The sequence below is a fragment of the Varroa jacobsoni genome, unplaced genomic scaffold (genome assembly GCF_002532875.2).
Source record: "Varroa jacobsoni isolate VJ856 unplaced genomic scaffold, vjacob_1.0 scaffold_774, whole genome shotgun sequence".
Taxonomy (NCBI): Eukaryota; Metazoa; Arthropoda; class Arachnida; order Mesostigmata; family Varroidae; genus Varroa; species Varroa jacobsoni.
This window is the reverse complement of record NW_019213676.1, coordinates 256,510-283,915: the sequence shown is the minus strand read 5'-3', so window position 1 is coordinate 283,915 and position 27,406 is coordinate 256,510. Positions and strand designations below refer to the sequence as shown.

Genomic DNA, 27,406 nt, shown 5'->3' with positions numbered 1-27,406 from the left:
GAACACGGAATTTGACAGATGCAAGTATCGCTGATAGATGCTCGTAACATACATTATTAACTTAGTTATTGTTGAGGAGCTCTCAGTCATTAGTAAAATCAGTTGTTGAAAATGAGTTTCTCTGGCGTTACGCGAAATTGCACGCCTCTGACGCGATGCTTAAAACTGCTTACACAATATATCACGTTTCACTGCAGGTATGATCAGATAAAGTAAGACAACAGAAATAATTCTATGTAGGCAAATTATGGTATTATAACAAAACAGTTGTGTATGCCAGCAGTGAAGTAACTACAGGTTTGTCGCAAAGAAATTTATTAAGCTAAGTATGACAGTTATCTTAAGAAAATCGTGCTCAATATGGCTACACTCATCTTGTAATTTATGGAATATAGCAGTCCAATTTGTAATACAAGCTCACGAATTCTGAGGTAGAAGACCTAGGGCTTCAAGCCTACTCAACCGGCTAGACCTAATCTTAATGTGCTGTTTGAAATTTTTCCAATATCAAGTGAAGATACTATGTGTCGCTTTCAGTCTTCAAATTTAAAAGAGGTTTTTTTTGTAGCGGTAGGTTTTGTACAAAATAGCCGTTTGGAGATTATAAGTAAGTTTCTTGAATTTTTTTTCCGAATTTGAACACATATAATTAGACAGATTCACATATTTATTTTAACGTCGCAGGAATTTTCTATTCTAAGACTATATATTATATGAGTATATGACTATACAACTAGCTGTTTTGAACTATTTTGAAATATTTTTATAAACATCTTAAAATACCATCTTTACTCTTGCCTTGAGCACTCTAATAGCAAAAATGACCATATTTATTACTAGAAGAAACATTCTCTTCTGTAAACTCACCAATATATATCACACGCATTTATTTACATCACACGCATATCAGCAAAGCAGAGCATAATTTGTACTTTATATTAGAAGCACTAATAATAATAAAAATAGATATAAATTCAAGATTTATTTTGCTTGCCAGAACCTTACACTGCGTCTTAGCACGAAATACTTCACGTGAACAGTGTCTGTTTGCTATATAGACAGCAAATGAGATATTAGCTTTTTTATTATTTTCTATTGTGTCATTATGAACTGATAAGCATTTAGACCACATAATCTTCGTGCACATAATGGAATTTTCTTCTGTTACACAGCCAATCTGAAAGAGCAGGATTGTTACAATGCAATCCTATATCACCTTTACATTAATTGAGCACTGTAGTATGTGACATTATTAGTACACAGCGTCTATATATATGAGGACATATATGTACACTTTGTCCGGAAAGCCTCGTTAATCGTAATTCTTTTTTTAGCATTTTCCCAATTCATTTTTTAACATTCTCTCGGTCTTTCTTCCTTTCTCCGCCTTTTACTCTTACTCTTAACAGCATGTAACCTGTATTTCAGACTAGCAATTATCCGTGGTGTACGGTGTTGGTATATGATCATGTTCGTTTGGATAAATGAAGCGCTTTTTGCTTGGATGAAGTGATTGTCTGCATAGTCGGAATTCGACGAAATAGGTCACCAGAGCCGGTCGTTCATGTCGTTACTACGAATCCGATAGAACTTGGAAGGTTAATGTTAGCAATCATGAAATGATAATCTACTTTTCTGTTACAAAAGTAAAAATCAGTATAATTAAATCACTGTGAGTTACCATCCCGCGTACATAACAATCCCTTAATCATAAGAGGTAAATCTTTTTATTTTTTCGAAAAGCGCTTCACAGTTTCTTTTGCATTATAGTCATTATATATAGAGGTACATTTAACAATAATGTAGCAAGAACAGTCCATTAAGTTCGAAGGAATATCTACATAGATTAAGAAAATGTACATCCCTACATTTCTTTACATTTTCTCTCAAAGCTCAGCCCTATATACGTCTGCATATGAAAACATTTAGTTATTAAAATCAATCCACGTCTCTAGTTATAATGCCTCATAAATTGCTATGAACTCGTTCCTAGACTAAACGTCTCGCCGATCAAATTCAAATTCGCGAACATTTAACCGATGTGAGCTCCAGGTAAATTCCTGAAGACCGACACCTAATGCTGTGTTTGTTTACTAATTTTTTTGTGATTTCTCTTCTAAAAGACACGGTCGTGATACTGTCCATCATTGTTATTGTTGTTGTTGTTAGTTTGACCTTGTTGTCCTCCCGTGTGATGCCGTTGATGATGCTGTGGATGCCCGCCATGTTGCGGTTGAGCCATCTGTTGACGCCGTCGACTTTGAGCCAGAAACTCGAACATTGACTTGTCGTGCTGTGATAACATCTTGCCGAGGTCGGCTGTAAAGATATCGGGGCAAACAGCGAACGCAGCTAAGAATAAGGGAACCGCACTGTGCTATTTGTCGTTTTCGTAATTATGATGTGGTTTTGAAATTTTTGTACTAAGGCCCCATATAATCTGAATGCACGTTTTGGAAGTTGCGTGTTGTCAACTGCCTTAAACTGTCACATAACGCTAAGTAAACGTATTAAAGACTCACAACTTCCGTTGTTTCGGCACTACGAAACAATTTCAGCTTCCAAAACAGAACAACAAATTCCAGCACCCCATGCATTTATATCCAAATATTTTTGTTATGTGTTAGTCTGAGGTATGAAACTAATCATAACGGTGAGACTATACTCTCAATCACATACAATTGACACTGTTTTTGTCGTTTCTTACAGGGCATAGGATCAGTCCAAAAGAAGTCATGATTAAGAGCATTGTCTGCATCTATTCGTTCTGCGGGATCTAACGTCAGCAGTTTGTCTACTAAATCCAACGCGAGTTGATCTTTGATATACATCGAGAGGCGTTGACGAACTTTTCGTTTCTGGTCCTTCGGCAACACCATTTTATGATATAGGTCCAACTTGTCGACATTTGGCCACGCCTAAGTTAACAAATCATAAGCGCCAAAAACGTCAATTAAGTGCATTACATTAATACGCTTTACTTACAATAAATACACGATTTATGGGGGGATGCGTAAAACCGTATGATTATATTTAACTGTATAAACGCTACATCTATGTGAACACAGAAAATTATTTTTGTTCAGTCCATGGAATCACATGATCTATCATCTTTTTTGGTTGGCAATATAAAACGACTTTTAATCGCAATGTGCACATTAGTTCTCATGTTCGAATTCGAACAACTAAAGCACCGTAAAAAAAGAACTTAAAATTATCGATCTTGTCTCTCTTACCTTGGTAGTGATGGACCCACACAACTGCACAATAAGAGTGAGTTGAGATTGCTCTGTAGACCCCTGCATAATCGGTGTTCGTGTCCACAGCTCAGCCATAATGCATCCCGCTCCCCACATATCAACAGCGGCTGTATAATTGCGTTCTCCGAGAAGAAGTTCCGGAGGACGGTACCATAGCGTCACAACACGGTTGGTATAGCTGGAACGGCAAAATGTTTCAACAGTAACATTAATGTTATTATTACAGTACGTAAAGTATTGTGTTCCTTTAAAGTTGCTTGAGATGGAGAAAAACAAGGCCAAGTTTAGGTAGACAATTTTGCGTTTTTTGTTAGTTAGGTAAATTTATGATATTTAATCATACTTACCGATTCGGCATGTCCTTTTTTGGTGGACTAAACGCTCGTGCGAGACCAAAATCGGCAAGTTTAAGAACACCATTCTTCGTGATAAGGATATTTGCCGCTTTCATATCTCTATGAAGGATTTTGTTTTCATGGATAAAGTATAATCCATTGAGCAGCTGTTGCATCACCTGGTTATTCGTCATCCGAAACCCGAAAACACGCGCACAAAGACACATAGGAATATGGATATTTACTTAATGGTTACGAAGCCCAAAAATAACCCACTGATTTGATTAAAAATACAAGTCCTTCTTGAGCGTCGTCAAATCCATTTTTTTTATTACCTTTTTTATTTCTCCGGGAGAGAATTTCACGTTAACGTTGCTTAATAGTCCGGCCAGATCATGCTCGCAGAAATCGAACACAAGATAGAAGGTCGCTTTACACTGATTCGCCGAACTCGCTGTAATGAGAGGCAGTTACCATAATGCCGCTTAACATTCATTTATCTTTCTTTGCTAAATTAATGACAGACTAACAAATGAATGCGAAGAAATAGTACAAGTAATCTGTTTCATCTAAAATGTCATCTAAAAATAGCATCGTATAAAGTCTCTGAAACATTTTTTTAACAAGGACGGTTTTAATTAGCAAGCGTTTTCATATGTGATTTACAGCGTTTCACCAAAACCCCAAAACAAAAGGTCTATTAAAAAATCTTTTTGGATCTTCTATCGTACATATAGGCAGTTTACCCAGTTTTCTGGTAACTGCGAGAACATAAAGTCTTAGATCTAAAAGTTCAGATTTTGATGAACCTTCAAATCTGCTAGCAAAAAAGATGTATACTACTGCTTACCTTTGGTACGGCATATCTCAATGAGATTGACTACATTTTCATTTTTAAGTAGCTGTAGAATACGGATTTCCCGAAGTGCCGTTATGGGAAACCCCTCTTTCTCATTATCCATTAAAACTTTTTTTAAAGCGACCAATTTCTTTGTTTGGCGATGCTTTGCCTTAAACACCTCCCTAAAATCAAAGCACACTTTTTAGAATATTGTACGTTTAAGACAACAGTATTATTAACGATTGAAAAAAAAAAAGATGAAGAGCTCAGTATATAGATTCGCAGATCCACCTAACGCCCATTTCGGAAAATGCAAATAAGGTCCTAGGGAAGTTGTTGACTTTTTAGAGCTCTTTTGCGAGCCAAGGCTAATAGTACAATTCTGCATTAAAATTCTTATAAATTCCTTGGTTAGCTAACTAAAGAAATTTTTAAATTTAATTGAGGAGCTAAAAGTTACATAACAAAATGCTGTACAAATTGACATTTTATCCATATAACAAAATTTCGTGCGAACTGACATTTAATCACGCTTTGGAAGTCATTTAATTACAAGGTAATCAAGGCGAATTTTCTAACGTCGCTTCTAACGTCACGTTCTACTAATTTTTATTAGTGTTCATTATAACGCATTTGCAACATAAAAACATAAAAAGTTGCGTCTGTTTAAGATAGACAAATTATAGCAGTAAAACTGCCTCATTTTCTTCACCACAATTAAATAACTATTTTTTAATTTTTTTCATTGCAAAGCGACCATGCCATTATTATGACTAACTCCTTGTAATGAATACACCTAATTTTTTTTCTAAACAGTATGCTATTTTTTATCGATTCCTTGACAAGGATTTCATGGAATGTATGTCCGGCGTTAATGATAATCACTGTAGGTTTTATTTTTTTTTAATAATTTTAATAATCTCAAGTAAGCTTTTTTATTTTCTGTATAGGTAGGTACTCACATCGGCTGTTTCAGCTCTGGAAATTTTGGGGGTAAGTTTTATGCTTTTTTGTCTTCGTCTATTAAAGAACAAATCTCGAGTTACTAAATTTATTTAGGGCTATGTCCTGCCCTATTCAGGAAACACTATCTAAGACCGTTAATAGGAACGTATAATATTAAAAAGTCGGTATACGAAACGTCGTTTCTTACGTTACAAGACAATAATCGGATGATTTTGGAATGGAAAAACATGGTTTATTCATTGTGTTTTTATTATATTCTTTCTAAATCATTTAATTACCTAGTGTAAAAGGTTTAGCTTACCCGAAAGTCCCTTGGCCGATCTTGGTGACTTTCTCATATTTGTTGATATCATCGCAGAATGGAAAGTTAAAATCGTCAATTTTTGACATCAGAGTATTTGCGTAGGTCGAGGCCATCTTGCAGAACGTAACCAGCAGACAACGCTTTAATGGACTCCCTTGATTGCGTACTTGCAACACTTGACACTTTAACGAAATCAAAGTCAAATTTACAGTTTCTTATTTTTAGACAGCGCTCCCCAACCGACTACGCCTACTTATTAGCCACCGTCAGCACGTGGTATTTAATGAAGGCAAAAAGCACAACTTACTTTCATGCATCTTCTAAGCCGACATAAGGCAACATTTCATCATTTCCAACTCAAACTCTCGAAGCCGCACACATTAAAACAGCCAAGTTGTGTTTATAAACATACAATAGCAGTAATGCAAATACCCGGCCATCGACTCGATGGCGTCTTGATGCATAGCAACTACTGAAATAGAGAGACGATAGAAAGTCAAGTCTCTGAAAACTATTTTACCATATATAATATCAACAAAAGGCTATATATATATTTGGCAGTTTCGCTGTCATGGCCTAATGAGGATGCCAACTGTCTAGCATCTACCTTTTTGATTTTACAAAAAAAGTCGAAATATGATGAATTCTATGAATCACCATAATCCATCCATGAACTATCAACTGCCATGACGAACATGCTCTCTTGTTCATCAATTTTTTTAATTTGATGGTCTGCCCAGCTTGATACGTTTGAAATTGGCGCCATTTTCGGCACGTAGCTTTGTGGTTACTGGTGGTTTCGAATTCAAAATACATCCGCCCGCTTGTTTTTCTTCGCGTCAAGCGTTGTTTGTGCTGCTACATTTCGTCGCCTGTGGAGCCGGTACGTAATCCATTGAAATCAGTGTTATTTTATTGACGTTAATGTGTATTTCATTGATTTGTGGCTAGTGAAACCCTCAATGGCTTGAACTATATCTAGATAACTGGTGAACTAATGTAAAATTTCAGATTCAAATATGCTGAAGTTCGCAACAAGCATAGTGTACTAAATAACCGCACCTCAAACTAGTCACAAAAGAAAACGATGGTTGACAATGTTAGGTATTAGGAAACCACTAGGCGCTTGGCAATGAATAAGACTCTAACGGAGATAATCTTGTTTGATTTCATCCAAATCCTTAATATGCTACCCAAGTTTGGAGTACATAATAACTGGTGGATTAAACAACGGCTTTACGTTGTCACTATAATAGGAATGGCGCCATTTGAGCCGATAACGACAAACCTTGTAGATTTCATCTGCTGATCTTATATTTGATGAGCTATTTCGTGGCCAGAGCCATAATTGTGACACGCAGGAGTGCCTGACCTGTAGAATTCGCTCGATGCGCCAAAGCTTGCACGTTATTGGGAACAGTGTACGGCGAATTTAGGCTTGAGTGGACAATCTATGTAACGAGTGGTCACATTTGCTAAAAGCTATATACGAAGGACACAAGATAGTTTAGGTTAGAAACCGAACGCAACCAGGTGCAATTTGTTCCGTGCCAAGAGTCAGACGTGTGAGGCGGTGGTTAAAAGCTAGACGGCCCGTAAAACTCAAAACATGTTTATAAGCTAATAGTGTATAATGAATTTTACCAATAAATTATTGGTATCACTTGCCGAATCGACGAACTGGAAACCACTACACCTGCCATTCTACAGAAAAAAACAAAATTGCCTATTTTCTTCAGAGTTGATTTCGTCTTCTGCTGTTGTTTGCTAATCGTAAGGTGCCATTGTTAGGACGTTTTTACGCTTGTTGTAAATAGGCTTAACATTATTGTTATTGAAGCTGCTGTCTGGCGTACTTAGCGCAACATGCGCAACTACTTGTTATTGTTTATTATTATCCAACGTATAAGTTTTATGGAATTTCAGCTGAGAAATTACATTTCTTAGATTAGTACTTACATCCGAAGTAGTTAAGATAGTAAAGGTTCATGCGTGTTGAAAATTGTTGTCCAAGTTTAACAACAATCTACGATCAGCCAAGCCATATTTGGTTATGTTCTGTGGTAGAGTTATGTATACTGTTTAATAAGACAGACCAGCATTTTCCAGTTTTCATTCTGCGCTAATTACAGGTGCATACGCGTCGCGTATAATTTCGAGTAGACGCAATACGATGATGCCGGTTGGGTTCTGCATTTAAACATCATTTTTTTTCTTTATTCATTTTTTTTTTACAGAACTAACATAAATCATAATAAAATGGCTGATACCGATCTGCTCGACTACGAGGATGAGGAGGAGCAGACTACAACTCAAACGCCCGCGGCGGCGGCAGGTGATGCCGCTGTTGTCGGGGATACCGGGGCTGGCAAAGAAGTAAAGAAGCCCGCTGGCGGTTACGTATCAATTCACTCATCAGGCTTTCGAGATTTCCTCCTTAAACCGGAGTTACTTAGGGCTATAGTAGATTGCGGCTTTGAACATCCTTCGGCCGGTAAGTATTAAGGCAGAACAGGCGGACGTCTTTACATTATTTTTTTGAGGATGTTGTATTATGCACACAAGATTTCACCACTAAGGTATTTATTTGCGCGGTTCTGTAGAGCTCTCATCTACATATATAAGATCCCGCATGTTTGGAGCTTGCTTTGGAACTGATTCAAATATTACTTCAAACCAAAGCTTACAGGAATGGCTACCAGATTTGCGAGTTAACTTGTTGAGCCCTGATCCATTATATTATAGGGTGACCCGCCATGCCAGCAGGGATAGCCTCGTTAGGATTCTGTCATTTCCTTTTTCAACCTACCTAGCGGTGTAGCCTTGTGTAGCTCGTTAAACGTTTCGCTATGTTTATATTTATGCGTAGTAATAATAACGGTCAACGTATAAACATTATATATATACCGAGGATATGGTTAACAACTACGGATTTACTAGTTCGCTTTTGCAGCTGATTTATCTTAATGACCGACTATTGTCATAATGTGTGTGTTTGTGTGTATTACAGTTCAACATGAATGTATTCCACAGGCGATCCTTGGTATGGATGTATTGTGCCAGGCCAAGTCGGGTATGGGCAAGACGGCTGTGTTCGTTCTTGCTACTCTTCAACAGCTTGAGCCTGTCGACGGCGAGGTTCGTAGTTAAGACTTTTTATTGCCGACAATGAGCAAACTCTTTGGATTGCAAAGAGCACATTAACTTACTAAGTAAAGTATGCCACCGACAAACCTAGCGTATTTCACCGCGGCAGCATAGCCCACTTTGTTTAGCAGTATACCTCATTCAGTAATATTGTGGCGATTATCTACTCGTTTGGCCTGGCTAGGTGTCGGTGTTGGTCATGTGCCACACACGCGAGCTGGCGTTTCAGATCTCGAAGGAGTACGAGCGCTTTTCGAAGTACATGACCGGCGTTCGTGTGGGGGTATTCTTCGGAGGTCTGGCCATTGCGAACGACGAGAAGACCCTCAAGACAGCTTGTCCTCACATCGTAGTCGGCACCCCCGGACGCATCCTCGCGCTTGTCAACACCAAGAAACTCTCGCTGAAGAACATCAAGCACTTTGTGCTCGATGAGTGCGACAAGATGCTCGACTCACTCGGTTAGTTGTTAATGCAAATCTGCACGTTCTGTGTATATTGCATCATAACGCTTGTTTTTAGAAGTGTGTGTCATCTAGGAAAATTTCTTTTGTTTTTCTCTTTCTATCGTATTTTTTATATGGTACTAGTAATACACATCCGGCATACATGCATTTTTGTAATTGATAAACGAATAATAAAATGCACCGTATTTGTTGTATGCCTACTTCGCACTAGCGTACCCCCTGCTTTGGCGGCATGGTTCATTCTAAATCAAGATCTTTCTGTGCTTTTCCTACCAAAGACTCGATCATACATCAAAAGCGTTTACAAAAATTCTAGTGTTTTATGTACGTGGCTCAAGTCGTACTTATATATGAGACCCTGTCAGTGTTTATTAAGACTATCTGGCTTTCGCTGTTATTTTCAGGTAATTCACGTCTGTCCATGTTTCTATCTGTCGCGGCAGGGTAGCAGCCCCGCTGATGACAGCCTTTCGCCAACGAGCAATCAAGATTCAACAGCAATCAGCTAGCTTGCGCGGAAACGATACTACCGCTGTGGTGCAGCACACACCGTCCTTGAGCTCGAAACTAAACAAACAAACAAAAATATTACCTTCATCTCTTCTGACCGTGAACACTTTTTGACCAACAGCAAAATCAAATCTGAATCAAAACAAGCAGCAACATCAGCAGCAGCAAAGTTCTCAAATGATCTCAAAACTTGAAACCCGTAGAACCTCAATAGTGAATCAACAGACAAGCTGTTTGGCTGACATTATTTGATGTCCCTCTTACCTCCAGCAGTGCACTCCGGCATCACCCATACCATGGTGTGCTAGAGAGAAGTGAATGCAAGTCAGCTGATCGACTCTTCAAAAAAAAACATTAAAAAATCCTATTTTACACACATGATCCTTCATCACTAAAACGTCCACTGTTAGCCTCTTCCGCGCGTCCTCGGATCGTGGACCTCGGGCAAGGTCCGCGTCGCTTCCGAACAGTTGTTCCGATCAGTTGTTGTCATCAAGCTGATCTGACTAGTTATCGATGGTCTCAAGGGCGTGTTGCACAAGAAAGGCTCGTCCTAGAAGTGCCCTATTATGTGCGCTGATGTTTTACTGATCGATCAATTGATGAATGAGAATAAGGCAATGCGCGTGCCATAATGTTAGCACGCTGGCGGTGAATGGCTCGCTGGCAGAGTCTGTCGGGTGTCCGGGGGCCTAGCTATATACATTGTTCTTCTCGCTGCATTGCGATTACTCCACGTGTCCTTTAATACAGGTACATAAGTGGCAAGTGATGCTTGCGCCCTCTGTGCTGTTACTACGCCGGAGGCCGAGGATGGCTCCGATGATGATTGTGACCCGTCGAGATGTTCGGTGTCAACGTGCTGTGTGTTGCTGCTGCTGCCCGGCTGATGTGTGTTGGGTCGGAGGAAGACGAAGTAGAGTGAAGTCTAAAGCGGCGGCGGCCGCCCGATCTCTCTCGGATGGAGGCTCAACTCGTGTACTATCTAACTACTACAGAGTACTGGCCACCCTCAGTCGCTTTCTCGCGTTCACTGACTGATATTATTACAATGTACTCTCTATGGCGAAGAAATTTGTTTATCACACGGAACATCCAATTACAATAGCTCAATTCCCTCCTCTCGCCCTGGTTTCTCTTACCTAGTAGACACGACTGTTCCACCTGTTTCTAGTTTATTTTTCTAAAGAATCCCTAATTAAAGAGAATCGCGTTTCGGTGTGTGTGTGTGCGCGTAGAGTACTGTGTGCGAATGGTGCTGTTACTAAATCGGGTTGAATTTATGATGCTCATCTTTTCGGTGGTGTCCTATTGGTTTCATTTACACGCCTAAGCGGAAGTATTCGTAACTCCATATGTGACAAGTTAAACTATAAAAGTATATATCTTTTCGCCCATTCTGGTCCCATCCCTATCGATGTCCACCTTCAATGCTAACCATATGTTACACGTTTGTGCTGATCTGTTTCGTATTTGTGTATGTATGACAGATATGCGACGGGACGTTCAGGAAATCTACCGTAATACGCCCACCGAGAAGCAGGTGATGATGTTCTCAGCTACGTTGTCTAAGGAAATTCGGCCTGTCTGCCTGAAATTCATGCAGGACGCCATGCAGGTATACGTTGACAATGAAGCAAAACTCACACTTCACGGCCTTCAACAGTATTACGTCAAGCTGAAGGACAACGAGAAAAACCGCAAGCTGTTTGAACTTCTTGATGTACTCGAGTTCAACCAAGTGAGTTCTATTAGGACTAGAGGTATTTAACCGATAAAGATCCTTCTAACTTCTGAGGTCCCATTGTGTGAAAATGTATAGGGTCATGCTAGAAATATTAAGCGAGTCTTATACTGGTTATTCACTTTCGATTGTCCGTATCTAACTTATTAATTATATTTATCTATCTTACCTTTCAGGTCGTGATCTTCGTTAAGAGCGTACAACGTTGCATGGCGCTTTCGCAGCTGCTAGCCGAACAGAACTTCCCGGCGATCGCCATTCATCGTGCGATGACACAAGAGGAGCGCCTTTCGCGCTATCAACAATTCAAAGACTTCCAAAAGCGTATTCTCGTTGCGACCAACTTGTTTGGGCGTGGTATGGATATCGAACGTGTAAACATCGTTTTCAACTATGACATGCCTGAGAATACGGATACGTACCTTCACAGGTATGACTAAACCACCAATGCAATAAAATCTAAACAATGCTAATCTAGTATATTTAGTTTGTTAAAGTATTTTATATTAGAATACACTTCAATAACGTAGTTTACATATTAAGAATTGTTCTTTGTGGGTATATCAACCAGTGGTTTTGTAACGTAGGTCTAAAAGGTAAATTATTAAAATGCAAGTTGCCCCGCTCTCGTTTTGAAGATTAGAATGACGATGATTTTGTGTCATTTTTTTCCGTATTGCAGAGTTGCCCGAGCTGGTCGTTTCGGTACTAAAGGTCTTGCGGTGACGTTTGTGTCCGATGGTGAAGACGCCAAGACACTGAATGACGTACAGGACCGATTTGATGTCAGCATCCTGGAACTTCCCGACGAAATCGACATCTCCTCATACATTGAAACAAACTGAGCGCGTAAATCCGGAGAACCAGTATAATTTCCCTCATTCGCTCGTAGTGTTGATAACTACTGCATTAAATCAACAAGGACAGCTATGACGTTTGTCTAGCATGGCACATGCTTCAGAAGTTTTTTTTATTAATAAATATTATTGCTAATACGACAATTATACTACACAGTATCATCATTATGTTATGTTTACCGACCTCTGTTGAGTTACTTAACATCATCTGCGGCTGTTTGGACAGTAATACTAAGACTTCAGTAACAGTGCTAATACGCACACCCTGCGCCCCACTGAGTGCAGCCAGAAGTGCATCACATCGAAAAATTGTTTTGAGGTTATTGCAGGCAAAATCGAGTCATCCGAAATGCTCGTATTTCTGCAAGTAATTTGTTTTAAGTATTGACGAATATATCTTTGCTAGAAATAGACGGCTTTGAAGATGGTTTTGGGCTTGTACAAATAGCAGCTAGAAAATTGTATACAAATACATCAACGTGGTTAGATAAAGAACGAAAATTTAATCCAGAGTGAATCGTGTTTGCTTGGCCTGATCTCGGGCAAAGGACATTTCAATAATCAATCTAACGCAGTGCCTATTTCTCATAAACATAAGTGTAATAGGAAGAAACGAATAAAGGAAATTTGGGCAGAATCCAAGTTGAACCACAAAAGTTATATTTTTTATAGGAATCGAAGATCTATAGACGAGAGTAAATTTATTTACAAAATAAGGCGACGAAAAATTAAAACTTGTATGGGCATTGTGAGGAAAGGGAGCAAGTAGATGCTACAACCTGTCATTATTACCGAAAGATTACGAATAAATGTCGAACGTTCATTTTGTCCATTACATGCATTCTATCCCTCCTATTTACATGCACGAATAATGATACATATACATACATTTCACGCAGAATTAAACCAGTCGACGCCTATGGTCATCATAAAAATCTTTTTTGAGATTTTCTGATAGTACAGGTAAAAATTGTAATATCCTGCTTCTAACAACTTGCTCACATCACCTACGTAGTAAAAGGAAAGAGGAAATGCTAGGAAATTCGTGTTTGGTCTAAGCTGAGTAGCTATAGAAATTATTTACATTACTAAACGTCAGGATCGATTGAAAAAATAAAATTCAAGCTAACAAAAATCAGCAGAAAACGTTCTTTTTTTGAAGACAATTTTCTCATAATTATGTCGTCATTTTTTCCAAGCAAATTATCACCTCAATTAACATCAAGTTAGTTCTCAGTAAAACTGCGATATTCTTCTAGATAACCTATATTCTCAACTATATATACTAATTAGTTAATTCGCGAAGTCATTTTCAACGATGGCTCGATAATAAAGTAGGGGAAAAGTATTAAGGAAGAGCTGTAGAGTAAAATATTCGTAAGTTGACCTGACCTTCAGTACATCGTGAGCATTAAACTATGTCTGTGGAGAGCCTAATTGTAGTTACTCACTTCTATCTTAACATCTCAACATATGTATACAGGTTTTTGAAACTATAGATTCCGCCGAATTTGGCGAGTATTTCAAGTTCTTTCTGTATGATTTAGTGCACAACCGATACACCATCAACTTTTCGTGTGTATGTGGCGGGTATCAAGGTTCCGATAGGACTTGTTACAGAAGTGGACAAGTTGGCGGTCGAAATACTCAACATATGAGGTCTTATATTCGTCGCAGATTTCAAATGCGACGTTTATACGAAAAGTCAGAGTGATGATAATGTTCAAATTGACCGCATACACTGAGGTCGCTGCTTGCAACGCTAGCTGGGACACTCTACGTGCCATAGGTGATTCGTTCTGCTTCATACAAGGACTAGACGCTTTTACAGTTAGAACGCAACAATGAGCTAATTTGTATTGAACGATTGTAAGAAGGTGTCATTTTGTTAACCGCTAAAAGATGTGGATGATCAGATACAAGTCAGGCAAAAGTCCGATGTCACTCTCCGCAACTCACGCTTAGTCTTCCCTCTTTCTTTTTGTCTTACAAAGGAGAATTAAGAAGATGTTAATTTGATTGTCGCATCGTGCGCTATGTTACTTTTAGGCAGCGAAGTTACGATTCATTGTCATATACTCAACCCCAACCCAAGATGCTGCAATTCAATGGCTTAAAGTTCAAAGCAGCCTTTTAATTCAAGATTGTTTTGTTAGTGGTCTAATATGACTAAGGTAGGTAGATTATCGCATTAGACTTTTAGAAGCTGCTTTGACCATAAAATATTTCTGATAGTTTCCTTAATGAATACCTAAATGTCGTGTTTTACTTATTCGGCAAAACATTGTGTTGAGTATTTCACTATATATATATATATATATATATATATATATATATAGATAAAATATTTTTCTATAGAAGACTTCAGATATATTTATTTCCCTTACACTGATTTTCAGGTATCAAATGTCCTTCAGAATCCTTGTACGTTAACAGGAGCTTTCTGCATTTGTTTAATAACTGCTTTTAATTTTTCCAAAATTGTTCAAATGAGAGCAATACAATACAAGCAGAACAACTTTTTAAAAGTTGTTCTGCTTGTATATACTCTTTTGACATTCCGGAAAGTAGAAAGCTGTTTTATGGCAAACAAGAACCAATAAGACTACTAGAATGCCAAAGCGCGATTTTTTATTTATTTATTTCTTCTTTATTCTTGGCGACTTTATTTCTTCATAATTCGCTCATGTTGGACATTGTCGAAATGTAAGAGATTGCGCACTAGCTCAAAATGCGGTTTCAAAGTCTGATCATCCTAGAAAGATAGAAGACGGCATAGACATACCGACTGTCACCGGACGCGATAGCAGCATCCCATGGTATGCATTTAGAGTGTAAATTAAAGTGGGTGGAGATCATCAAGTGAACTCAAGTTGAAAACATAAATCGTTTACTGAAGGAATTAGACCGCTAATTCATGCCTCGCCATGACAAGCACCTGCTCAACATAAGCAAAGTAATTAGGAACGCCTAAGGATTGTTTGATTTATCGATCACCTATAAGAAATCTATACTTTTGAACTAAATGGCCGAGATTCTTTATTAGAAATTCGATAGCTTTAATAGTGTGTACTCAGACGACAAACAGTAAGCAATTTTATCGGCACTCTAAAGATTCAATTGAATAAGCGTATACAGAGCTATTATTTGTTTTGTAATTGTATGCATGTTTCAAAGCTTGACAAGATCAGTTAAAGCTACGTTAACTCTGAATCAGAAAATCGACTCGAATTGTTTTTGATCCTATTCAGCATTACGGATTACTATCATTCCCAGGGTCCTTATAACAGAATAATGATGTGACGGTACCATATACAGGCAGTTTTTTCGGCATACAGTATATATACATGTATGTAGGAACGTTTATTCAAACCTTAAAAGATCATACAATGCGAGTCTAAAAAGCTGTTCAAACTGATCTGTGCATATGAATTCCTTTATATTCGAATCTCAAAAAAATTTTTTTTAAGTAAATTGCTTCTGGTCTTATATAAGAAGTTGCGTTGAAGCTTTTAGCGTTCGCTAAACTAGTTCGCATGGGGCTGAACCACTGTCGCATCTTCATTCATTATCGTTGCCATGTTTATAATAGCACATTAAGTGCAATGCATATTTAGATTTTTGCTTGTGTACCCCGCATGATTGCACTCATGAATTCACATCAAAATTTCTAGATTCGAGTTCTCTGCCATTACAAATATTTTCATCAAATAAAATTTAATTTTAAGTAGCACTGATAACCTAAAGCATCGCCTACAACTTATTTAATATATAAAATGTTGCTAATAATGGCGTATCATACATTTTTCGATGGTTGATGGCTGATCCCCAATAAGTAACGGATCAACGAGGTGTTTGACTCAAGCTCTTCGAAATTGATGCTTGAGTAATCGACTCATCCTTATACATGAGAACAGCACTAATTCGAAATTCTTCGTGCTACTTGAATTTTGTAGCATATGTACTTGAATTCTTAATAGTATCCTACTTTTTATTCTTATTGATAACCATGGTTTACATTAAGGCTTGTATTCGATGAACATATATTGTTAAATGATAGCGAACCCATACAAAAAGAACATCTGTGACTTCGAAAACGCTTCATTTTTCTTCCGCGCTGCCCTGACGCCGTAAGCTGTCCGCCGTAGCGGGAGGGAAGGGAATCTCTGGCGCTGGTGGCTTGCCGGCATTTTCTAGGTACAATCATTCCTTGGTGAAACATTAGCCTAGGGATGGACGATCCCTCACCGCCACGCGCACACTCTCGCCCGTCTGATAATAATAGCTAGCCAATGAGCGGCTGCGCCTGGGCTCGTTTTGGCACATCATCTAGGGATGGGTCTAGGGTAAGCTAGGGACTGTAAAGGTAGATGACTAGGGATCTGCTCGTGGACTTCGTAGCCAACTGCTAAGTGTGTTTGCTCGCCGGCGACTACAACAGCTAGAAGAAGATTTCGTGGTTGTGTATTTCAAAATTTCGTACAATTCGTCCGTCTGGCAAACACCTTCTTTCTACTAACGACAATTCAGACTGACCTTCGTTACCTCTAACTCTCATCGTCGAGTGCAGGAGTCGAGTGATTTCGATCTGATCTCTGTTTGACGGTCGTCGAGTGACAGTCACTGCGCAGCGAGAATCGCCAATATTGCCAAGACAATGTCTGAAGTTGAGGCTCAAATGGCTTCGGAAGAGGAGAGCAAAATGGAGGCGACCAACGGCGATGGAACTATCGACTCGGGCACCAACGGATCCACGGGCGCGACGAATGCCGATGCTGAGGAACGGTGAGTCCATTTTGTTCATGTGCGAGTTTGAACGACGCGTGCCTAGTTTTATGTAGAAAAGTAGTAGCCGTAAATGTATGTGTGTAGGAATGCGCAACGAAATAAGTACATTGCATTAAACCAATCGCCGTACTCGTGGCGCAGAGTTTCGGGGGATAAATCGTTCCCCTTGTGCGCATTGCGGCCCAAGCGCTTATTGCCACAACCGCCATTGCCGATCGCCGGCTATTTTTCAGCCAAACCGCCGAAAAGCAAGGTTCATTATAGTATTTTCTCGATACGTATATCTATTTCTTACGAATAATTAAAAGTAGCTTTATATTTAAAATGTAGGGCTAACATTTTTCCTAGCACAGCCGAGCCGTACCTGCGCCGAATAAATTTATGCGCCAGCTTCCAGGCTGATTGGCCGGCCACCCTCAGGACAAACAGACGCCAGCCACTAACCGCCACCATGGCGCTGCTGCTCGCTCCTTGACTGTGCCGCGTGCCAGTGGGGCTTCTTTGGTGCGTCTAAACGCCGGGATGGCGGCGATGGTTCATGCTGCTGTTGCTTCTTCCTGTGCTTCCTGCATGCCGTTGACCGCTCACTCACTCAGTCAGTCAGGCGTTGGTTAGTAACACGCGCAGGAACGGGACTATTAGTGGCGTTACCTTTAGCGCTGATCCTGTCGCCACTGCTGCACCACGGTAATATTGAAAATAACAATAATAATATAGTCGACAGCGGAGCAGGAGCGGTGCACAGGCGTACGGTACAACAACAAAACAGCAATAGCAGCACCAACGGACCTCTGTTGTTGCTGCTTTTCTGTCGACGCCTGCAGTGAACCGCTTCAGCGGCGGCGTGGTTCCCTGGGCTGTTAGTTGGGGGCAACAGCAGCTAGGCATAAGCATATACACGACATGCGCGTACCGCTCCTGGAGTGACTGTTTGCCTTTGTGCTCGTCTGCTGCGGCCGTTTGTCTACGATAGAGTAGTGCTGCTTCTGGTTGCTGGTCTGCGTGTTACATCGAGAGCATTAGAGAAGCAACGACGACAAACCAATTTGCGGAGGAAGCGAGCATTTTAGCAGTAGCAGCGAAGGAGCGAATAAACTGCGTGATAACTTTTAGAGGTGGTAGTGATGGCGCTCGTAGTGATTGACGATCGCTGCTAGAATTACCAGTGATGGCTCAAGGCGTAGGCGCGCGAACGGGCTAACATACAGGCATACAGACAGACAGACAGACGGACGGACGGACATAGACACACAAAAACACCGAGAACTAGAGGCCGCGAGCGGTAGCAGCAACAGCAGCCTACCGTTGTATAAGACAGATATGCCATGATTCGCCGTCACACCTGTCCTATGCCGAAGCATTATTTTTTGTAGGTTAGTTGATTATATAATAGATGTCCACTGATGGCTATGGTGGGCGCATAGATACAATGTTTGCCAGGCAATATAAATACTACAGGAGAAGTTACAACGAACTAGATCAACTCGCCTGAAGTTCGACTTTTCTAGTGCCGTCGCTCCGCGAGAGATGCATATTGGTACGAGTTTCTACCACTAACGCACGCGTTCGAACGCTTGTTTGCAACTTGAGTGACACCTACGTTCTCTCCTTCTTTTGATTAGTGCGACTGTCTTTTTGCATGGGTGCGTGCGTTAATGTGAAACTGGGGATTTCTATTTATTTCGGCGTATAGGAAGTCGTTGACAACTTGATACGAGAAGCACAAACTAATACATTGTTTGTGCGACGAAACAGTCTCAAACGACTCCTTGTATTGAACCGCACGCATGTGCCCTGCTTACCCGTCGGTGTCTACCAAATTTTCTTCAGATTTGACAAAATTCAAATTTTTTTTAGCAGAAAAACTAGTCTGATGGCGGATGAATGCATCCTCGAACGGCCGATCGAACCATCAAGAGGGATTGTGCGATTCTTTCTACTACATGTAGATCGCAGTTAAATTAAAGTAGTTAGAGACCGACTTATGCCTTTGTACATCGTTTGTAGCTTTGCAATCTGGCTATGGTTCATTGCCAGATATTTTTAACTGGAATGTAAATTTTCTATGATATCGCAGTATTAGGTTCTTCACAGCGTATATATTATAGTAGCTATACTTAAGCGGTTTTGGTAAATGTAATGTCGGTCTCTTCGCTTTTATTTATATTTGCAAATCAAAATATTTTCCAGACAAACAATTAAGTTTTGTGGCTTTACGAACCTGACAAGGCTGTCTACTTTAGGGAGGAGACATTTTTATGCCGCTGCCTTTTGCGGGAAAATATTTTTTAGGCAGCAACGATTGTGAAACTGACCGAGATATATTATAGTCATTTTCAATAATACAAACATCACTTGTCATCAGAACCTTTTTTAAGCATGTAAGTTGTGCTGGCGTGCCGTATTTGAGTGAGATCGTATATGAGTGATCGCTTAGTGTACATTAACATTAGCTTGTACGTATTGGTAAATAATAATTAGGCATTTTTACTCTATGGAAGCGTATAAATAACATTGAGCGTCTAATATAGGAAAATATAAATATGAATAAATATAAATGAAATGCACAACGACTTATGATCTATGCATATATAGTAGACCTTATTATTATAGATATGACTAAAGCGATATTGTATTTTTATCACTATCCCAACAATACGTTATATAAGCTAGAAGTGTACATTTAACTGAACTAAATCATACAGCAACCATTGTTAGTACGATTGCCTACTACACAGGTTGTTCTGGGCCTAATTGTTTTCCTAGTTCTTTTACATCGCATTCTGATAAAAACTACTTACTCGATAAGCACTTAAATATTGTTACCAGCAAAGAGATAAGATTCCCACAGCAATCACAAAATCAGGCACGTGTTAGGACATGCATAAGTAGACATGATGATAACCTAGAGTCGAATACGACAGTGCACGTTCGCACGACATGTGATAAAGGCAAGAACAGCAGCTGACAGTGGCCAACAGCAACGGATTTGGGCCAGGAAGAGACGTGTAGCAAAGGGGCCGCCACAAGCGCTTCGCAGAATCTGAAGAGTCGACGTGATGATCAGTGTGGCGAGCGCACAGCATCGACGACGGCCGAATCGGTCAAGCACCGCCGATTATTTCGGGGGCCACACCCTGTGGCGATGATCATTGGTTCAGCCGTCAGCGCGCAGCTGCAGCAGCTGCAACAGCAACAACAGTCCTCGTCTCCGCATGCTGCCCGAGCGATCAATGGTAAAGTTGGTTTGACAGAACTGGCGATCGATATGATACGATCATGATGCTGATGACGAATATGATTTTACTCACGAGTGATAAAGCCGATTATATGATGGATTTATGATTGATTCATTGATTGATTGGTGACTGATCGATTGAAAATGCTGTTACGCTTGTTATTGCAGTTTACGATAAGCGTGCTAATTGTTAGATGGTCTAAGGAGATAACTGAAGAATAGACTATGAAATGCCAACCATATTTATATCTTATTGGATCAGTGAATCTATCAGTTTGCTTAATGATAGGTCTCATTATTAGAATCGATCGGTAAATCACTTCGGAAATTAAAGTCATTATTTTCGTCTTCCATGTTCGTATCTTTCTCTCTATATTCATTCTCAATATCGATGATCGATCTTCTCTCTTCAATAGAAGAACAGAGGCTATTCTAGAGCCAAAGGTCGAAGCCGGCCTAGATTCTCAGTGACGAAGCCTGTGGCAGAAGTATTCCAGTTGTTGGTGGGGGGTGATAAATGTAAGGAAGAACATTATGCATATTAAATATGCCAACTATCATCATCTCTAGGACTCTGATAGAATTTCAACCTGTTTGCTGATGATAGATCTCGTCTTACGCATGTTGATATGAGCTCTAGCAAGCAAGACTGAGTAGAGATAGCCTGTGATAGGATCAGAGTTCATCTTCCATCTAATTACCCATTGATCGGTCGCTATGAAAACTAAAAAACAAAAAAAATCGGAGCAGCAGTGCCACTCACATCGCCGTACTGCCGTGTTTTATTCAGCACTCTTCCCTGTCACATCGGATTTTTTAAAAAAAAAGTTCAACTACAGCAACAACCTTTGTCAGCTACGTCTCACAACTCACTCATCAGTGCTACAGCTACTACTGTTGGAACCCCCTTTTCGTTTTGTTCCCCATCTCCTTTGTACTCTCCCTCGATAATCAAGTATTGTTCACCTACCAATCCAACCGTTTTCGGCATCAAACATGAACCAGCCATCTTGAAAGCTACACAAAACTGATAGAAGATCTAAAGAAGAAAACATGAAAATAACTGTGTGATGAGCGAAGAATTTAAGTAACAATTATAATAGATTTGTTATAATAAGAATGTAAAAGAACAGCATATCCTATTTTTATACAATTAAAATGAACTGGAATTAAAACGAACAATAATAATAATGATAATAATAATAATAATAATAATAATAAAGGCCTATTATTGCGTTTGAGTTTTGATCTCAATATCCATAACACAACATCAAACACGATATGCATACAATTAGATCATTCTAGAGCTCCAATCGCGGGCTTTGCTCCACGCCTGGTTTGCTACTAAACAAACTATATTTTACCTGTATAAAGGTAAAGGGCTAATTAATTATATTTATAATACAAGAAACGTCATTAAGCGGCCAACTATTCCCTAATAGTTATAACGTAGTAGCTTCTTTCACAAATAGTTTAAACCCAGTTTGTCATGCAACACACATTGGGCACTCTTGTTCGCGTAACACAATTTTCGCACAGATGATGAGTGCCGACGATGCTGGTGGCCGCCGTGTTCTAAAACTTGAAAGATGAGACAGAAATTGCTGCCATCGATTTACAACCAACCAAATTAACTTTACGCTCTATCGGAAAAGCGAATTTTTCTCTTTGTGAGGAACAGAATTTGGCCAATTGGCTTGATGCTTTGCGCGGATCTTTCCAGGATGAAAATATAGCGACCCACAAAATCCGACCACTCGGAAAAATCGATTTGGGTACGACAAACAGACAGACACCGACTTTTTGTAGTTCGGCTAGATATTTAGACGGCTGATCTGGTGACACTAACTAATGACATGATGTATTACGTATCTAGCTTGCTTAATATTGTAATAAAGTCAGTTACTCGAGTCGTCACCAAAATGATCGGGCCGATTATATTATAGCAACGGTTGGTATTGTTTTTCAAAATTGATTCAGCTAAGAATCATGTACAAGGAAAATCATGCTTCCGTGAGAGTGAAGCTTTTATTTATATTTTGCATATATGGATGTTAAATTAATATCAATTTCAATATATAATTTTCATTATATTTTCGATATAATTTAGATAATAGTAACTATTGACTTAATAACTTTTTTAAACATACTTGCTATTATTATTTTACCACATCGCATGATGGAGTCAAACGACGCGTTACCGATTGTATGGAAGATTTAACAAGTTCTAAAATAAACACGCGTTGAAATATCGATGGACATAAGTAGGGCTTTTAGATAATATATACAAACGATACATACGTTCAACTAGTATCTTCTTTTAGATTCACCGTGACATTAAAGTAAAAAATGCGGTTCTTACGTAAAATATACGTGTCAATTATTTGTTTTTTGAAAAGTGTACTGCTAACCCGATCATTTCGGAATCGACTGCGTAGGCGTGCAATATACTATTGCTAGGGTTGTCTTAAATTTTTAAAAAACACATCTACACAGCAACACATTAAAAATGATCGTTTAGAAAATGACTTTTCTGGACTGACTCGGCACTGAAATGCTGGTGTACAGTTTACCATTTAACTGTGGCAATAACACAATAGGAGAATGTTAGAATTTGTTATTCGTAAATATACACGAATACTACAAAAACCTTTTGAGTCTTGTCACAGTATATTGTAATGATATTATTATTATGGTCATGGATTTTATCGAATCGCGTTATTAACATCCTAAAACATGGCTCTTTGCAGATACAGATGATAAAACACACGCACATACAGACTTTATACTTGTATAACGGCTGCCCGTTGCTACGTTGGACATTGGTACCTTTGTTTTTTTATTTAACTCTCTCCCCTGAGTAACACGTTTTTCAGTATATATATTTACGTATAAGCTAATGTAAGCGCACTATTCCTATGTCCCTTTTATTTTCAAATGTGCAGTGGCGCTGTTGTTTCGCAAGTTAACGAAATAAGTTGCTAAAGCAAAATCACGTACCGGATTGCCACTGGTCAAATATGAAGATAACGAATAAAGCTACTAAAATAGGTTTTAAATGCGATACTGTAGGTCGATAGTAGACCGCATGATCTGAGTTGCGCTTGGCGAAGTGTAACTGTACGTCTTATAGACTAACATCTGTGTGTACATATTGTGTCCGGGAGTTTGGTATTAATGTAAATCAATATACATCACTATTTTCATCTTGATTCGTATTGCACACCGCGCCGCTCTCCGGGACGGTTTTACAGGAAGCTGTTTTGCGGTGGTCTTTCCCTCGACACGACGGACGCTGATCTCCGTGAGCATTTTATGACCTACGGTGAAATAGAGCAATGTACGATCAAAATGAATCCGGTGACGAACAAGTCGCGCTGCTTCGGATTCATCACGTTCGCCACGAAAGAGGCGCTTGAAGCAGCAATTGCTGTGTCACCGCACACGGTCAAGGGAAAACAAATTGATCCAAAACCAGCCAAGGCTCGTCCTGGTGCTAACAAGGTAATGAATAGTAATGACGATATATGGAATGTATTGCTGTACTACATAACTCTTTAGTCACAAATCATAATGACTTTTCACTTTATATTAGAATAGGGTATCCCTTGCAATCCGTTAATTGCCAGGTATAAAATTTTTTACATGACTGTGTTATACGTTTGTTGTTCTTTTACGTGGATAGGTCTTCTGTGGTGGTCTTCCGCCAGAAACATCGGAGGAGGACATTCGTGCTCACTTCGGTCAATTCGGCAATATCGAGAATCTCGAAATGCCGATGGATAAGGAGAAGAATGTCAGACGAGGCTTCATTTTTGTCACGTATGAAACCGTTGCTGCTGCCGAGGCTGCCGCCAAGAAGCCAAAACAGATAATTGGCGGAAAGGAATGTGATGTGAAAAAGGCTACACCTCGCAGCGTCAACAATGATGGTATATGTACAATATTGTGTGTTAATAACGGCTGTATTCGCCCTTGTCTGTGTATATAAGGATTTATAGCGTTACAGATCAAGTATTCCCTGGTAATTCAGTAGTATAGATTCCCAAAATTGTCAATTGTTTGGTTAAATACAATAGCAACGTGAAGTTAAGTTACAAACAAATGCACACGCAGAATACTCCATTTTTGTTTTCTAATCTTTAAGTTACAAACAAATGCACACGCAGAATACTCCATTTTTGTTTTCTAATCTTTTTTGTAGGATTCCGGGGTGGCTGGAATGGATTTAGCATGCGAGGTGGCCGCGGCGGGGGCCGAGGTCGAGGTGGTTTAGGCCGCGGGGGCTACGGCGCTAGCCAGGGCTGGGCTGGTTATGGTGGAGGATACGGCGCGTACGACGCCTACGCCGGAGGTTACGGCGGAGGCTACGACGGTTATGGTGGCGGATGGGGAGCTCAGGGGGGCTACGGAGTCAACCAATGGCAGCAAACTGGCAGCTATGGTAAGCAGCAGGGCCGTGGAGGCCGCAATACCGGCTACCATCCGTATCGTTAAGACGAATCTGAAGCCGATGTAGTGGAAGGAACGATGATTGAAATACAATAAGCGGTAACGTGCGATCGAGCGAAACCGCAAAGCGGCGATCATCGTTGAGGACGGGATTTGGGAAGGAAAATTTGGTTGAACGACGAAATTGTGAAAATGGAAAACATTGAGAACGAAGTTCAGTACGTGAAGAGTGGCCGGGAAAAAAGTTGAACTTTACAGAGCAAGATGAAAGAAGGAAGTGAAGAGGACACGGACAGATCGGGACGCTGTAATTAGTAAACACACGAGCTCGAAGAAATCGGTTTCCAACAGCTAGGGATAGATATGTAGTATGGAGGGCTGGACAAAACGCATTCATTAATTCATCTGTGCATCAAACACACAAGACGTAATTCACATAAATATTTTTGTTCGCGAAGCGAAACTCAATGAAGGACACGGTGTCAAAACAAAAGTAACAAAAATTATAATTATAATAAAACAACATGGGGTTAACCACGGGGGTGCTGGTGTCAAAAAGACGGTGCTCGGAGCCGTCTTCGTTAATGGAAAACGGTGACGAACTAGAATCCTACCTACCGAAGCCAGGACAAATAAACAACCAGATCAAGTAATTATGGGTTTAGCGCCATGTTGGGGGGTACATTCATATATATATATATGTGTATGAAATTTATTAGCAGCAAGAAAGCAGAAATAGCAGCAACAACGTAAGCAGCGCAAATAAAAACAATAAGCAAGATAATATGCGATAGGAGAAATAACAGTGAATTGAACAATCAGGCAGCTGGTATACTAAGTGTTCAGGGTTCGGTTAAACAAAAATGAACTTAACAGAAGTATTACCCCAATACCCCTATTTCAGTTATTATCGTTATTATTATTATTGGGAACACCAAGAAATGGAACTGAATTTGTAGAGAGCAAAATGAGCGAAGAACCGCAGACTCGTATATTTTATGAGCGCTTGCAGTAAGAGGATAGTGGTCCCCTTTTGCGCATGTGCTTTGATTATGAATCCGCGGTGCTATTTAGCGACAGCGACGACTTCTGCGTATGGACGTGAAGTTTGCCTTTGTGTAAAAGCTTTCCGTACGTCTGTGTATCCGTGAGTGTATAGATATGTAATGCATTGTCATTATCGACGGCGGCACGTTTTTAAGGTTGTTTCTGAAAACCGCTCTAGAGGGACGACTGTGCGGATTAGCAGATAGCTAGCTATGTCGCCTGTGCATGCTTAATTGGCTTCCATTATCCTCGCATATTGCCAGCAGAACATCGTGCATACCTAAAACTGGAACGAAATTAATGGCAAATGTTCGCTTTTGCGATTTTCGGTTTCTCTGCTAAGCTACATAGAACACGGGAGCCTGCGACTCACGTACGGATCATTCGCAGTTGTCGTCAAAATATTGCAAAATGATTTTTCTGTGAAATTATTTGCAACATTATCGTTTACCAATGGACGTATCTGCTACTCTCTGCTGCATGTATTACGTTTAATTTCATATCGAAGTTCCGAATTTTGCTGTAGCAATCATCTCGTTTTTTGTCAATATGCTGGTAATACTATAAAATCATTAGGCGTACTGAAAATAAAGCAGTAATGGCACAGGCAAAACGAAGCGAAGCGGAAACTGTACCAAGGAGGAGGAGGAGGAGGACAGCGTTGCTGTAGCTCCGTCTGCTGAATAACAACAACACGGGAAGAAGTGGGGCTATGAGATCGACTTGCTGCTGCTAGTTACGACGTGCAGAATAGGCGTAGGTGTATACATCAGCGTCAATACAATAACATAGATGTAATAGAATTTGGTTGACGAATAGAATATGACGACGGGAATAACGAAAATCGATGAGGCCGATGTGTAAAAAAAATAAAGCTCTCCAACCTATGTTTTCTGTTTCGGGCACATGGATGTATATACTGCCCCCTAAGACCTGTATGATGCTAAATAAAACTATTCTAAGGGAAACGTCTTACGGCAGTTCATTGATTTAGCTTAGAAAGGTGCGCAAAATCACTGAGCGATAGGATAGGGATAGACGCTTACCTAGACATGTTCATTATAATGAAATCTGGCCTGGGCTAAGATCTTGCGATTTGTCTAAAGTTTGTTGTTAGAAGTATACAAAGCTAAGCAGGATGACTGGCAATAATCAAAAAGGTTTTATGAAACAAACCATGTCAATACATTACTATGACAAACAATGAGCGAGATAATTTGAGTTAGTACTTGAAATTGAGAAGTTTCACATGGGCTTTGTCGCTTTACTCGCTGTAATTACGTGCACTGTGTAAGGTTGTTACAATTCGTTTTATTCGTGCGCTACCTCTAAGAGAGTTGCTTTTAAACACTGAATCTATTGTTTACCAAATATTGCTTACAACATTAGTTAAAACTACGATAACATACTGAACAGATATCATAAAATCGAAACTGATTCTCTAATTATG

The 27,406-nt window shown here is 39.6% G+C and overlaps 3 protein-coding genes across 3 annotated transcripts; 2 read left to right on the top strand and 1 right to left on the bottom strand.

Annotated features, from left to right (window-relative positions):
• Window positions 1–848: 848 nt before the first annotated feature.
• Window positions 849–6,142, bottom strand: Cdk9 (Cyclin-dependent kinase 9). The gene is made up of 8 exons (XM_022838739.2): window positions 6,014–6,142; window positions 5,704–5,888; window positions 4,446–4,618; window positions 3,931–4,049; window positions 3,608–3,774; window positions 3,237–3,438; window positions 2,708–2,918; window positions 849–2,319 (listed from the first exon to the last, which is right to left on the bottom strand). Exons 1-8 carry the CDS (start codon window positions 6,017–6,019, stop codon window positions 2,117–2,119), a joined length of 1,266 nt encoding a protein of 421 aa, XP_022694474.1. The 5' UTR covers window positions 6,020–6,142; the 3' UTR covers window positions 849–2,116.
• A 318-nt stretch (window positions 6,143–6,460) lies between these two features.
• Hel25E (ATP-dependent RNA helicase 25E) lies at window positions 6,461–13,266 on the top strand. Its single transcript, XM_022838738.2, has 7 exons — window positions 6,461–6,589; window positions 7,944–8,200; window positions 8,717–8,844; window positions 9,038–9,314; window positions 11,321–11,571; window positions 11,751–12,004; window positions 12,257–13,266. The coding sequence occupies exons 2-7, from the start codon at window positions 7,966–7,968 to the stop codon at window positions 12,417–12,419; spliced, it is 1,308 nt and encodes a 435-aa protein (XP_022694473.1). The 5' UTR covers window positions 6,461–6,589; window positions 7,944–7,965; the 3' UTR covers window positions 12,420–13,266.
• Window positions 13,267–16,842: 3,576 nt separating this feature from the next.
• Window positions 16,843–26,928, top strand: LOC111263561 (RNA-binding protein squid). Its single transcript, XM_022838740.2, has 4 exons — window positions 16,843–17,216; window positions 23,712–23,961; window positions 24,143–24,389; window positions 24,662–26,928. The coding sequence occupies exons 1-4, from the start codon at window positions 17,089–17,091 to the stop codon at window positions 24,952–24,954; spliced, it is 918 nt and encodes a 305-aa protein (XP_022694475.1). The 5' UTR covers window positions 16,843–17,088; the 3' UTR covers window positions 24,955–26,928.
• Window positions 26,929–27,406: the final 478 nt, after the last annotated feature.

Excerpts from the sequence above, each read along its gene's own strand:
- Cdk9 (XM_022838739.2), bottom strand. Across the intron at positions 2,919-3,236 it reads GTGGGTCCATCACTACCAAG|GCGTGGCCAAATGTCGACAA; the intron begins GTAAGAGAGACA and ends TTGTTAACTTAG. Across the intron at positions 2,320-2,707 it reads TTGGACTGATCCTATGCCCT|CCGACCTCGGCAAGATGTTA; the intron begins GTAAGAAACGAC and ends ATATCTTTACAG.
- Hel25E (XM_022838738.2), top strand. The coding sequence starts at position 7,966 with ATGGCTGATACCGATCTGCTCGACTACGAGGATGAGGAGGAGCAGACT. Across the intron at positions 8,845-9,037 it reads TTGAGCCTGTCGACGGCGAG|GTGTCGGTGTTGGTCATGTG; the intron begins GTTCGTAGTTAA and ends TGGCCTGGCTAG. Across the intron at positions 9,315-11,320 it reads CAAGATGCTCGACTCACTCG|ATATGCGACGGGACGTTCAG; the intron begins GTTAGTTGTTAA and ends TATGTATGACAG.
- LOC111263561 (XM_022838740.2), top strand. The coding sequence starts at position 17,089 with ATGTCTGAAGTTGAGGCTCAAATGGCTTCGGAAGAGGAGAGCAAAATG. Across the intron at positions 17,217-23,711 it reads AATGCCGATGCTGAGGAACG|GAAGCTGTTTTGCGGTGGTC; the intron begins GTGAGTCCATTT and ends ACGGTTTTACAG. Across the intron at positions 23,962-24,142 it reads CTCGTCCTGGTGCTAACAAG|GTCTTCTGTGGTGGTCTTCC; the intron begins GTAATGAATAGT and ends TTACGTGGATAG.